General features: G+C 41.8%; 1 protein-coding gene across 1 annotated transcript in view; it reads right to left on the bottom strand.

The window, feature by feature from the left end:
• The window catches only part of SH3GL2 (SH3 domain containing GRB2 like 2, endophilin A1), a 209,567-nt gene that overhangs the window by 23,791 nt on the left and 170,780 nt on the right, over nt 1-14,996 (bottom strand). Inside the window, exon 3 of the mRNA XM_080819732.1 lies at nt 11,271-11,343. Coding sequence (XP_080675858.1) covers nt 11,271-11,343 — 73 coding nt within the window. The remainder of the gene's footprint in view (nt 1-11,270; nt 11,344-14,996) is intronic.

The following is a 14,996-nucleotide window of genomic DNA, read 5'->3' as shown; positions in this document are numbered from 1 at the left end:
TCCAAAGCCCGCTCTCGTCCCAGAATGCCACTCTGGCTCTTGTTGTTTTATTAACATCTTTGTTAAAATAGGTCAAGTCAGGACTTGTCAGCTTTAGCTATATTTACTCTCGTTAGGTGATTAAAAATGCAGAGGTGAGGAAGTGTGATAGACATTGTGATTTGGGAAGCAGGATGAGTACCGCACCGTCAGTCAGGGGATTGGAGATGGCTTTCCATCTATGCGACCTTGCAGAGCTACCTAACCCCCTCTGGACCTCTGCTTCCTCACTTCAACATAAGAGGACTGGCTTACCTGAATTCTGCAATCTTTCAAATGCAAGAACCTATATGCATACACTAGAACTCACTAGGATAAGTGGACTAGGTCATTTACAAATGAAGAGGTCTTAGCATATACAACCTAATGTTAATTTTCAAAATCAATGAAACTCATTCTTTGCAAAACCATTGCTGAGTTCAAAACCAAAAGGTCTTACTTTAAAAACTCCAATGTAAAGATTTGAGCTTTATTCCTTTTTTAATGCCTTTTTTGTTTTTATTTCCACAAGAAGGAACACTACTGCCAGAATATTTCCTAATGATCTGGTTTCTGTTTATGGTTCTTTACAAAAATAAGAATTTTTTAAAGATAAAATAGATATTTCAAGGAAAACAGAAAGGTGATTTATTTTCCCTTCTTGTAGAAATTATTACATTTCATTAGTAATCAATTACTTAATTCAGCAAACACTATGAACAAGTAGGTTAAAATTTAGAGGACAAAAGGATATATAAATGTGTTCACACAGCCTCTTTTTTAAGAACTGCATTCTCCCGTGTGACAGAATCTATTTCCATTTCCTACTAATTAACCTGAGGACACATGTTATCAAAGAAATAACACAGGACAGGGTTCAAATTGCAGCTCTGCCATTCACCAGCTCTGCAGGGAAGAGAGGAGCTTACCGCCCCCCCAGCCTCACTGATCCTGGTTATAAGTGGGGGATGACAATACTTAGTGATAGTATTGTTGTGATGGTAAAATCACAGCAATTGTGACGTATGTAATCAAAGCAGGTGCTAAATAAATGTGAGTTCTTTTCCCTCTTTTGGCTGGAGAAAACTGGCTGATAGCCATTTCATCGAAATGGCCACCAAGAGCTAGAAGTCTGTTTACCTCTTCGTTACCTATCAAGGCTCAATGATGCCTTTAGTTGTTGCAATAAATTAATTCTGAATTATTTTTAATAAGTCTGTAAAGCCTAGTGCAGATATTACAACTGAAATGTGAGCCTAAATCCCCAATTCACACTAAATTAGATTTGGAGCTTAACATTTGCAACAAACTGTATGTAATAAACAACACTTTAGCATTTATTTCACATCAGCAACCCTTGATGAATGTGTCCCGGCCTAACTCTCCCAGGTGAGATCTCAAGAGGATTTACAAATCCGAAATGAGCCCCTGATGCTCCCCATACAGTAAGCAATGCGCTCCCTGGCCTTGCACACTGACAATTAGTAAAGGACGCAAATGATACACATGATAGCAAAGACACAGGTAAATTTCCTCAAACCTATGCAGTTTCTTTTGAAGTTAAATATTCTATAAATATTCTTCTAGAGACTGAGGAAAGGGAAGAGGAAGATCTGCCCACTCTAACTCTAGCACTGGATTATGCTACTCTCAACCCAAATAATGGTAATTATGTAACACTTCTCTCCAAGGCACCAGAGCTCTCTTACGTCCTGCTGAGTGGGAAGCAGAGGAGAAGTATTTTAAGACACTGAGGGGTGGTCCACAGCAGCCTTAAGAATCCATAAGATGGGACAGCGAACATCTCCCGCGTCCACAAGGGGCATTGCTAGGTGCCAATACAGGACGTATAGGGAGTCCTGGGAAAGCAGGCGATTACCGCACAGGAGCATAAAATGGCTCCTGCAGTTTGAAAAAATACACAACCCTCTGAGTACTAACACCATGAGCCTTTTACTTCTTCCGGTTCAGTAAGTAGTCAGACGGTGGACACTCGCCCTGTGTGTGGGGAGGGACATGCAGTGGGACTTCTCCCTGGGGGCTGTATCTGTGGAGGCCTCATCCTACCGTGCATCTCACTGTGGAGAGTTGCTAGGTAAGCCCCTGAGATATCCTCAGCTAGGCAGACCCTGCCAGCTATGGGAGGGTGAGGGATGTTTCCTGAGCCCCTACGAAGTGTCAGGCAGTGTGCCCGTGCTCTTTACTGTCTCGTGTTTCAAAAGTATCTTCAGTCTTAGCAGAGGGTGGACCTGTCCTACCACTCCCTACGGAATTCAGGAGACTATCTTAAGCTGAAAAGATGCAGACAGGTTCTCCTAATCTACTTTCTGCTCCCATGGAAGGTATTCAGGGAGCCAACAGGGCAAATGGCCAGACGACCCCAGCCGACGGCGATATGCCTGAAACAGCCATACTGTACTGGTTTTTCATGCTGCATAAGAAAGTTCCACAGACTTAATAGCTTCAAGCCACACCTTTATGATCTCACAGTCTCTTAGGTTAGAAGTCCAGGTACAATTTACTGAGTCCTCTGTTCTTGGTCTCACAGGCTATAGTCAAGGTATCAGCCAGGCCATCTTGGTATCAGGAAGCTTGTATGGGAAAACAATCTCCCTCCCAGTTCACACAGGTTGTTGACAAAATTTCAGTTCCTTGTGGTAGTATCACTAAAGGCCCTAGCTTCCTACTGCCTCTCAGCTTTGGACACCCTTATAGTCCAGAGGCTACCCTCAACTCCTGACATTCAGCCTGCTCCCTCAGCAGTCCTAACATGATCGTTTCCTTCTTCCAGGCCAGTAGGAGAATCTCTCTCACTCTGGTCTGCTCAGAAAGATTTATACAAAGCAATGTGATCACAGGGAACATCCCATGCACTTTTTCATACGCTGTAACCATTAACTTTGCCATATTCTTTTGATTAGAAGCAAGGCGCAGAATCCACCTACTCAAAAGGAAGAGACTGGGCAAGGGCACGGATCATTAGAGGTCACTCTAGACTGAATTCACCACATACCCCAAGACTAAAGGTATCTCTACATTTTGTAGAATATGACAGTGAAAACAAATGGACTATGGAGACAGTCGTATCTGAACATGAATTCTGGTTCTTTTGTTGCATGACCTTGGAGAAATTACTTAATCTCTTCTGAAACTTCAGTTTTCAGAAATGTGAAAATGGGAAGGGTTATCTGTGTGTGTAAATATGGATGTTCTGTCAATAGCTCCAGCCCAATGAAGTTAAACATGAGATTATATACTGCCATACTTTTTCCAAAGCAACTGTGAAATGTATTAATTGTACATGACACCAAGTAGATATAACATAGACAGAGTAACAGCTCTGATCCTGGCATGTTCAAGTCTGCAGATCATGATTCTACCTGGGAGGTCAGCTACTCCTATAGACGGAGCTTTAAGTATGCTGAACATGATTTGATTCATTCATTCAGCAAATTAAACAGCTACTAAGCACCACTGTGCTAGGTACTGGGTATACAGAAATGAGCAAAACAAATACAGTCTGGTCTCTCATGAGTTTATGACACAGTGGGAGGGATAAATAGCACTGATTTAATACCGAGGGCATTATTTTTATATTAGAGATAGTAAACAGGACAGGGTCCCTACCCTGGTGGAGATTACATTCTAGATGGAGAATATGGGTAATTAGCAGATGATTTTTAAAAAGATAAAATACAGAGGGATACCTGGATGGCTCAGTTGGTTAGGCAACTGCTTTTGGCTCAGGTCACGATCCTGGAGTCCCGGGATCAAGTCCCACACCAGGTTCCCTGCTCAGCAGGGAATCTGCTTCTCCCGCTTACCTCTCTTTCATTCTCTCTCTCTCTCAAATAAATAAATAAAATCTTTAAAAAAGATTTAAATTAAAAAAAGATAAAATTCAGAATAATTTCAAACAGTGATAGAATAAAAGAGATATAAGAGGAGTGAGAAGAAGCTACTTCAGATAGAGCGTCCAGGGAAGGACCGCACAGAGAGATGGCATGAGAGGAAGGTGCAGCCACAAGGGAGCCAGGAGGAGTCCCCGGCAGAGAAACTTCATGTGCAAAAAGCCTGAGGCGGGAACAAGCTGAGCATGGCTGAGGGTCAGAAGAAGTCGGCGAGAGTGGATGGAGAGCAGCAGAAGCTCAGCAGCAGGGCAAAAGCCCAATCATGGAGGGACTCGCAGCCAGTAACTGTGCCCTCAGTTCGGTGAGAAGCCACCGGAGAATAAGCAGCAGAAGAATGACGACATATGAGTCACATCTTTAATGGAATGACCTGGCTGCTATGTGGAGAATGTAAAGCAGGGGAGTAGGAAGGGAGGAAGGCAGGATTTTGAACACATGAAAACAACATGTAAAAGTACATACTGTGAGAAATGCAAGAAAAGATAAGAACAGGGCTCTTTGACTGCAGTGTATGAACAACAACCCTGCACTTGGGCCACGTGCATTACAGTCATATCTTAACCAGTAAACATCCAATAAAAGTCTAAGCAGTGATAAATGCCATGAAGAAAAATAATACAGAAAGTGTTTCAAGAATGAGGAGCAATGATGTTTTAAACAAGATGGTCAGGGAAGCCACACAAATATGACGACACTGGAGCAGAGACCTGAGGGAGGACGTTGAGAAGATGTGGGAGCAGGTGATACTGGCAGGGCTGGACCATCCGGATGAGTGGGGGAGCTGTGTGTCTGAGGAACAGCGGGGAGGCTGGCGACACTGGTGCCCAGGGAGCCGAGGGAGACGGGCAGGAATGTGGGAGATGAAGTCAGACTGTCGACCCCGTTATCCCAATAATAACTTTCAATGTTCTTCTAAATGGGAAGCAGTGGAGAGATCTGTGGAGGGGACTCACATGTGGGCCTCACGAGAATGCAACAGCGGAGTGGAGCTGCTTCAGAGGAGGCTCAGGGAATGGCTCTCGGGGGAGGTGATATTTAAGACAAAGCAGGAAGGATGAGTAACAGGATAGATGTCAGGTAAGGGGCAGGTGGGCATTCCAGGAGATGGGAACAGCCAAGTGCCAAGTCCCACTGCAGGAAAGAGCGTGAAGCCGCAGAGAGACTACAAGGCCAGAAAGCCTACAGGGGTGCAAGGGAGGGGAAGGGACCTGGAGGGACTGAGAGCAAGGACCACCACATGCAGGTAGGGGATCAGTGACTCAAGGCTATTAGAGTGAGACTCCATTAGCTTAATTATCTACATATATGCATATGTTAATTGTCTGATATCTGTTATGATTAAGTACATTTTAAATAAGGTCTGGCTTACCAGTCTTTAGAGACACAGAAGTGAGGATCAGTAATCTGCCAGTGTCCACTGACAAAACCGGATCATTTAAGGGACCTCAAACATACTAGGAAACTATTCATTTTCAGTGTTTTCCCAAAGATGCAGGAAAACCCTGTAGCCTGGTCAGTGCATATAGTATAGAGACGATACCACATACCACCCGCCTTATTTTCCTCTTTGATATGTTCATCCCTGAAAGACCCGATTCCTTTCAAGTGCAGCAACATTTTCCTCACAATTACTTTTGTTTTCTGTCCTTATGCATTTTCCTTACTCCTCAGTGTCAGGATTTAGAAAAGGAAAACCTCTGGCTACCAGACTTCAAACATATCCCCTATTCTTTAAGAGAAAAACAGATACATTCATTCATGCATCTAATCAGAAGACCTACTGAAGGCAGACAATGAAGCAGGCACAATGCTAAGAGCCCTGAAAAACAAGACGAAAACAGCTGAGGACCTGCCCTCCAGGAAACATAGCAATTTTAGGATGTTGTGGAGCCAAGGATTTGAATACACAAATGCCAAATAATACATGTATTGATTTCAGTCCCACTGTCACCAAATGTCCTACAATCAGTACATTTTCATCTCTGAAAGGAGCCTCTGGGAAAGAAGTATAGCAATTTTGATGTAGTATCTTTTTCAGGGACTAATGAGATATTTCAAAATTAATACAGCTTTTACTTCCACAGGCAACATTCCACAAATGAGATTTAAAATTATTATTAAAAAATTATGAATAGACACAAAATGATCCCAATTTAATACCCCAATCTGAGGCATGTTGGAGAAAGCTAACTCATGTGGGCATTCAAGGAAAGAGCACTTCTGTACAAAAACAAACCTTGACCATGCACAGTAATTTCTCATGTCCAAACTGCTTTTTATCTACACATCTTGGAAATTTGCATAGGCTTATGCAACTTCTCAGGGTCAGAATAACTTTTCACTGCAAACTGAAAAAACCTCTGTCACAATCACTAAGCTAAGACTGGGAAGGAAACAGAGCCCAATCTGGTCATGTCCATCATTCTATTTCAGGGGAAGATCTCTAGCACAATGCCATGTAATAGATTTGCAGAAAGTTAAAAAAAATTAAAGATATCCTAAGTCTAAAATCAAGGGTTCATTTCTCTACTGAAAAAACAAACAAACAAACAAACCACCACCAATATACATAAGCCAAGGAGCTAAAACATCAAACATATATCAAAATATAATAGCTTAAATGGCAAATTATCCTGAGCTGCCCATTATGGGAACCACCAGCCACATGAGGCTATCAATCATTTGAAATGTGGCTAGTCCAAACTGAGTTGTGCTGTAAGTGTGAAATAACACAATGAATTTCAAAACATAGCACAAGAATAAAAAAGAAAGTAAAATTTCTCAATATTTTAATATTGGTTAAATTCTGGATATACTGGGTTAAAAACATATTATTAAAATCATTTTTCCCTTTCTTTTTACTCTTTAATGTGGCTACTAGAAAATTCAGAATTACACATGCGACTTGCAACTTATTTCTATTCAACATTGTTTAGTACTTTTTTCTCCATAAGGCATCAGACTACTTATATAAGAAAACTGATTTCTATCTTTTGGAATGGTCTTTGTTTTTATGCCATAAGAATATAAGGACTGTCAATCAGTACAGTACTTTTCATGTCTGAATTATTTCTCAGTAGGTTGCAAATTTGTACTGGTTTATGCTGTTCCATTCAGAATATTTCACAATCCATGGTAGAAGACTTCACAGCTCTCTGGTCTATAGTCTTGAAAGCCCTGCTTCACAGCACACACTTGTACACCTGTGACCCCATTCACCCTTGCTCACTTCATTAGTGAACTGGAATTTCCAGGACGAATTAGCTGTGAAGACCTCCAGGTCTCCTCAGTGTGTATATATCTTATGCTACTCAGCTGTGAAGTACCAGAGGTCTGAAGCCCAATCTTGGTCCTGTTTTTACCCCTAAAACATCTAAAGTTGGTCTTTGCATAAAAATAAATGCATTTGATAAACGTTAGTTATATGGGTGGAGCTGATGATTTAGGGAAAAGCAAGAGTTTCTCCTTTCCCTCTTTTTTTTTTTTTTAAAGATTTTATTTTATTTATTTGACAGACAGAGATCACAAGTAGGCAAAGAGGCAGGCAGAGAGAGAGGAAGGGAAGCAGGCTTCCCGCTGAGCAGAGAGCCCGATGCGGGGCTCGATCCCAGGATCCTGGGATCATGACCTGAGCTGAAGGCAGAGGTTTTAACCTACTGAGCCACCCAGGTGCCCCTCTCCTTTTCCTCTTTATATTATAGCAGTTTTGTCACTTTAGCCAATGACTGTCAGTGGTGTTTCATTACTCATTTGTTCAAATACCCAAATGCCACCAGTTACCTTGACCTGACCTGGGGACTGGGCATGGGGATAAGGCAGGCACAGTTGTCTCCTTACAGAGGAAGACAAACAAAAGCACACACATCACACACATTTACATTAAGTGTGGCGTGTGCCACCAGGGAAAGGCAGCTGGAATCGTGACAGGAAACTTGACAGGGGAACCTCACTAGTCAGGGGTCAAGGAAGGCTTTTAAATGACCTTTATGCTGCACCAGAGGGTACTAAGTGCCTGCCAAGGTAGGGGGAAAGGGCAAACTAACCCCGAGAGGAGGGTCCTTTAAGCCATGTTGAAAATTTAAAACCTAATCATAAAAGCAATGAAAAGCCATTTAAAGGTTTTATGCAAGATAATGATATGATCAGATCTTCCTTTTAAAAACCTCACTCTGGAAGAAGGCGAGAGTGGATAAGGGTGTAGAGCATATCTACAGATTCATGAAAATTAATCAAACTCTCTTTGGTCATCACTTCATTAGGAACTGGGTTTTAAGAATATAAAAGATATGAAAGCCACAAGATCTGAAAGCCAGAACACATCCCAGAATACTAAATTAATGCAAGATATTCATTCTCAAAGTACCTTCAAAGCATGAATTTCCACTGAACCTACCAGCCTATCCACGTAAATCTGTTGGTTGGCATCAGGCTCTGTCCTGACCCAAGCTAGATCTCACTCATCAGGACCAGCATCTAGGAAAACATGTTGGTTGACACAGTTCCTGGGGTCACTGAGAGGCTCAAAGTATTTACCAAGTATGAGTTTGAGAATATTCTTTCTGCTTTTCTGTACCCAAAGACCTGGTGTCTGTGAGTGTTTGCTACACTCCTGCATACCCTTGTCAAGGACACTTGGATAGTGAACAAGTGTACTTAACCAGCAGCTTTGCAGAAGTGCTATAGCGAAATGTCTGTTCTCAGCGTGAGAAACTGATGGAGGGACTAAATCATATCCATTATAGACCAATTAGATACAGATCATCCGAATTCTATAGAATAAGTCTACAAAATTTTGTTTTGTTCTGGACCTAACTTGTACACATATGTGGCCAGCCTATATATAACTGCTTTTCTGAAATGAAACTGGGATTGCCTGGTGGTGGCCTTAATTGTTCTTCTTGGTGACAAATGTTCGTTCAATTTTTAAACAGCCATAAAACAAACCAACATGTTGGCAGCTAGTAAGCACATTAAACATTTTATTAAAAATGTCATTTCTGAAAATTCTTATTTCTCCCATGACCTCCTTCTGTAATCTTTTTTATTAAAATAAAATTAAGTCTCAATCCCACAATTTGTTTCCTTTCTGAATTTCTGTTGTACCCTCTCTAACTTGGGTTCCAATTCTGACCTCATCCCCTCCAAGATGTATGACTTTAGGAACGTTTCTTAAATTTTTGGACCCATGTTTCTTCCTACAGAAAATAAGGTTAGCCCACTGTGTTAGTTTTCTAGGGCTAACACAACAAATTGCACACAAACTGTGTGTGTGAGTTAATGCAACAGGAAATTTACTCTCTTACAGTTCAAGAGGCCAGAAGCTTGAAATCAAGGTGTCTGCAGGGCTGGTTCTTTCCAGAGGCTGTCTGGGAGAATCCTTTCCTTGCCTCTTCCAGCTTCTGGTGGCTCTTGGAATTCCTTGGTTTGTGGCCACATCACTCCCATCTCAGCCTCCACTTCACATGGTTTTCTTCCCTATGTCTCTGTGTTTTCCTTTCTTACAAAGATACCAATCATTGCTTTAGGGCCCACACTAACTCCAGAATGAGTTCATCTCAAGATCACTTAACTATTTGCATCTGTAAAGACTCTATTTCCAAATAGGGCCATATTCTGAGATTCTGGGTGGCCTGAATTTTGAGGGGGCATACCATTCAACATACTGTAGCTATCTACAGAGTTCCATTATACTCAAGAACACTGATGGTTTCCACTAAGGATGTGTTTTACGAATTGTTCAACCGTGTGTTATTTTTCCAATCAGAAAAAATGGTTATTTTCAGAGTTGAGATAGTGTACATAATTAGCACCACCCTAAAAATGCATTAGTGCTCAATAAATAGTCTATTTTCCCTCCTTACTCTATAATTATCTTCACCCTACAACAATGAGTTACCAGCACAATACATGTATAAATCCCAGGAGATCAGAGAGCACTTCAAAGTTCTATGCAAAGATGAAAATACAACTTTTTTGCCCTTATTCAATGATTTCTTATGGTGAGACAGGGTGAGCATCTCTCTTCAGAACCTGACCTATCACAGTTGTGATAGGAATACTAAGAAATAAATGACCACCTAAGAGATCCTTGCATCTCTGTGGAATGAATATAAAGGTCATAAATGTGGCTCTGATAAAAATTAGGAACTTCATTTTTGGTATTCTTTGTCTAATTTGCTAATCATTTGGTTCACAATCAGCTACATTCCTAGTTCCTATACCTTACTATACTTACTTCTGTATTTTCTTTCCTTACGTAATCCCATCTCTTATGTATTTTAAAAAGAAAAAAAAAATCAAGAATGTTATTCCTATAAAGTTTGTTCATCTTCAAAACAGCAGCCATGCTCTCACAGGTAAATAAAGGTTGGTTGAGAGCTCGGCCAGCAGCAGGAGGCAATAGAGAGCCAGTCAATACTTCCTGTTTGACTCGTTCCTCTTATCCCACACCTTCTCCTTTTCTCATCTCTTGGCCACTAATGCTCTATGTCCAAACACACTGGGGATGACACAGTGTCTAGACCACCCTCCCCAGAACCACCAAAGACACTAGACTCTCAACCTGAAACTCCCAAAGAACCTAGTCCTAAAAGTGAGCAGTTTTCTAAATATTCATACTTCTCACGTAAATACATTCAGCCTTGCCTCAAGGCTTTTTTCCATCCTTTCTATACTCTGTGTTAGGAATTGATGTCAGGAAGAGGAGTGAGGAGGTCAATGACATAGACCATTCTGCTTTGTTATACCTTGTATCTACAGACACTGCTCAGCTCTGCCTGGTTCTCCTTTCAAGGGGTAGATCCATTATCTCTATTACAACTTCCCTCTCTGGGAGCACAGCAAGTTAGCGGGAACAAATGCTAACCAGCCATATACTCAGAGAAGCATCAGAATTAAGAACAACTCTCCAAAAACTCTAGTGATGCTGTATGAACAGAAACCCACTGTATTTCACAACAACTTCCTACTCTTTCACACCTTCTGGAAATTACTAGATCTTATCTTAAAACTATCCTAATTCTTTCTTACCATCCCTTGAAAATTTAAGTTTGATGGCTAACAGCTTGCAGCTACCCTGACATGATGTGCCACCCAAGATGTCCATGCTATGCTATTTGTTAAATACACTAGGGTCAGACAAAATATCCCAGAATGCTCCAGTTACTTCAATGTCAGCCTTAAGAGGTCCTCCATCCTTGGTTAAGGTGCTGTACAGGAAAGTCACTGAAGCTCCAGAAAGGAGGACTGAGGAAGAAGAAGCACACCAAACCTAAATGTCGATCAAAGAGAAACTACAAGTTACCTGGAGGGACATCCTGAAAGCATATAGCAATCCCTTACCTGGATTGGGTTGAAGGTATTCAATTGTTTTGGTCATTATTTCCATCACAGCCCTGCTGGTGACATCCACCTTCTGAAATGAGAAAAGAGATGTTCTAAGTGACAAGAACTATTAGCTGTAGCACCTAAGTTTTGTTTGAATAACAACCACGGGTGCTAAAACAGAGCGGGGCGGGGAGGGGGTGGGCAGGGAGGAGCTGGAGAGGCTCTGGAAGGAAGAATCGCTTCACATTCAGCTAGGCTCCATCAAGGGTGGAAACCCTAGTTACTGAAAGAGGAACCAGGAATTTCCTAAAATCTGTTTCAAAATACTTTACTATCTTCAGGCAAAATAAGGGGGAGATAGTTTCCTCTTCCCCTATGTGGCCTGAGGTGGTCTCTAAAAGTGGTTCATTTTGACTTCACCCAACCCCCCCCCCCAACACACACACAATCATACAAATCAAGAGGTTCAAATCTCCATGTTCACTTTAAGAATACCCTGGAAACTGCCCAAGCCATAGAGGGTACACATAGCCAAAAAGCCACCAAAATTATGTCACTTTATAGAATTAATATGTGCTATCTCATTGTTACCAGATGGGAGATATGTTACTATAGATGGCAGATGTACCCAGGCCAAACAGTGGGGCTGGACACAGGTCCCATGCCCAGTAAGATACTGAATTTTTGCTGTACCTGCTTAAAAATGCAGGGAATAACACTGAACTCAAGGTTCTTGATGTAGACTCTCTAGTCATTGAGCATGTCCATGTGAGCAAGACCCCTAAGGTGAATCCCACGTTTAAAGAGCTCATAGATTAAGCCCTACATAAGCTCACTCTGCTGCCCTGAGATGATTCTTGCTGAAAAGAACTGTTCCTAAACCAGAAGAGGAGGCTGCATGTACACATGCGTGCACACACACACACCTCAAGTAAAAACCAAAGGAATAAAAACATACGGCCCATGAATACATTTAGCACAAAATAAACACAAGTAGAAGTTTAAAAGAGAAAGAAAAAGAAAAAGAACGTGGAGATCATGAATCATATTTCGTCCCAGAGGCATTTATGGGTTGTCTGCAGTGGGTCAGGCATGTTGGCAGGTTTCGGGGACAGAAAAAAAGAAAAATGCAACATCAACTCTGTTTATGGATAGAACGTTTTAACTTCTCAGAATATCCTAAGCATATAAAATTCTTAAGCAAACACTTCTCTCTCTCTCTCTTTTTTTTTTAAGATTTTATTTATTTATTTGACAGACAGAGATCACAAGCAGGCAGAGAGGCAGGCAGAGAGAGAGGAGGAAGCAGGCTCCCCGCTGAGCAGAGAGCTAGATGCAGGGCTTGACCCCAGGACCCCAAGATCATGACCTGAGCCAAAGGCAGAGGCTTTAACCCATTGAGCCACCCAGGCGCCCCTTAAACAAACACTTCTAATCAATCCTTAAACTTTTGGTGAATTCCAAGTAAAAATCTCAATCTTCAAGTCCATCTCTGCAAAATTTTGAACGGTCAGCATTTGTGTTCAGCACGCCAACATGCCCTCTCTCTTTTGGGCCCTCCTCCCTAATGGAGAGTCTGTAATAGCCCACTCTATGTTCTCTAATAAAATCCTTTCCATATCCACATGTGTGGCCCACTCACTCACTCCACTTGACAGGGTATCTAACTAATAAAAACAAATACATCTTCCTCCCAAGGTATGTGATGGGATATATGATATGGATATGAGTAAAAGAAATCATTGATGGTAGAATTTCAGCTCTCAAGTCCATGGGGACTTCATTGTTTTGTTTTAACTGGAGTTCAAGGGCTCCTCCCTCAATTCTAAGAAATTTTTCAGAAACATACCGCACCTACATATAAAATCAGCCTTTTATGGATGGGATAAGTGTCTTTCATAATCAGAAACAAAACCAAATTCCATCAGCATATTTTATCATTCAGTTTGGTTTTTCAATACTTAATAATATCCCATTTCATGGCAGTCATATTTTTGTGTAAGGAGTTTCTTCTTATACTGCAATTAACAGAAGAAACTACTTTTCTCGTGTGCTCATCACGGTATGAAATTACCTTAAGAAGCACTCCTATTCAAGAGGTGAGAGCCTACATAAGAACCCTGTACCAGGTCCTTCTGGTTGACCTGAGTTTGTGGGAGGCCTTAGATTTGAGCATATACCCAGTCATGTTTAGTACAGAAGTGAACAAGGGTTTCCTGGAGTTGTGCAGTACAGGACTTGCGTGGCCATAAGTGGAGGTACTGGCAGTATTAGCAGAATACCGACCATGCACTATGCACTCATGGAAGTCATGGAAGTGAATAAAAGGTTGCGTGCACAACAAACACGCTGAAAGTCCATGTTACATGCATGACATGAGGGAAACGTAGATCTCCTTAAGACTGTATGATAGGGGGGCGCCTGGGTGGCTCAGTGGGTTAAAGCCTCTGCCTTTGGCTCAGGTCATGATCCCAGGGTCCTGGGATGGAGCCCCGCATTGGGCTCTCTGCTCAGCAGGGAGCCTGCCTCTCTGCCTACTTGTGATCTCTCTCTGTCAAATAAATAAATAAAATCTTTAAAAAAAAAAAAAGACTGTATGATAGGGATGAACGAACTGGAGGTCAAATGTGTATCCAACAGTCCTGTGTGGCTGTGATGGGAAGAAACCATCCCAAAGTTCACGGTTTCTAAGAGAGTGAGCCAAAGCAGGAACTGAACTGTCCACTGGCCCTGTGATATTCCAAAGTCATCTGCTACTAGACTGTTAACTAATTTCTAACTTTCTCCCACTCCAGCCCTCAGTAATAATTACTCCCACCACCACAATAAAGTGTTTTCTGTTTCTCAAAAGTCATTCTAATGGGCTTTAAATATCTGAACTCATTTAATCATCAGAAACCCTGTAAAATAGATATACAGAGGTTAAGCAACTCACCTGATTCTGGCTCCAGTGTCCATGTTCTTAACTATTACCCTATAACTTCTTGAAAGCATAAGCTCCTCATAGAAAGATGGGCAAAAGGGACACCTCCCAAATGAAGACAGAGTCCAAGTTAGAGCTGCAAGGCTCTTTGTGACACCTCCCAGATGGGGCTGGGGATCTGGCAGTGGCCAACAACACAGGACCAGGGCAAAAACACGTCCCATCCCATCTTCTGGGTATTTTTTCTTTAAGTCCTCAAAATCTGTGGAAAGTTTATCCACAAGGACTATTCTACCCTGGGTATTTTGGGCCTCCACAAAAGGGAGACTCTCCCACATTGAGTTATTTGACCACATGCCCTCAGTTACATGGACTTCTCTACAGAGGCTGGGTTCTAGAAGCATGTATTTGGAGTGGTCCACAGAGGGGTCAGCAGGGAAGAAATGAAAAATGGTTCTCATTTGGGGCATGGAACCCCCTCTCCCTTATGGGCTCCTTAAATAGAGAGCTCAACTACTTGGGCTCTATTAATACAAGCCACTAGTTTGGCTAAAGCCAGTGGTCTCAGGAAAAGGTACTGAGACAACAGAGATGCCAATATTAGAGCATGAAGTCTGTTTCCCAGGTGGGATTCGATCTTCAAAGGGAAGTAGGAATAAAAGCTATCCAGTGTCTCCTGTGGTTTGACCAAATCTTCCAGGAAGGAGCCCATACCACCCTCAGATCTTTATAGACTTTGTGTCCAAAGAAGCAGACTCCTTTGACACTTTTAGTTACCTAAGCTAGACATCACCATAAAACCAGCTCTAGCCAAACCT

Source organism: Martes martes, assembly GCF_963455335.1.
Source record: "Martes martes genome assembly, chromosome: 12".
Taxonomy (NCBI): domain Eukaryota; kingdom Metazoa; phylum Chordata; class Mammalia; order Carnivora; family Mustelidae; genus Martes; species Martes martes.
The sequence above is the reverse complement of the archived record's forward strand: the minus strand, read 5'-3'. Positions and strand labels throughout refer to the sequence as shown.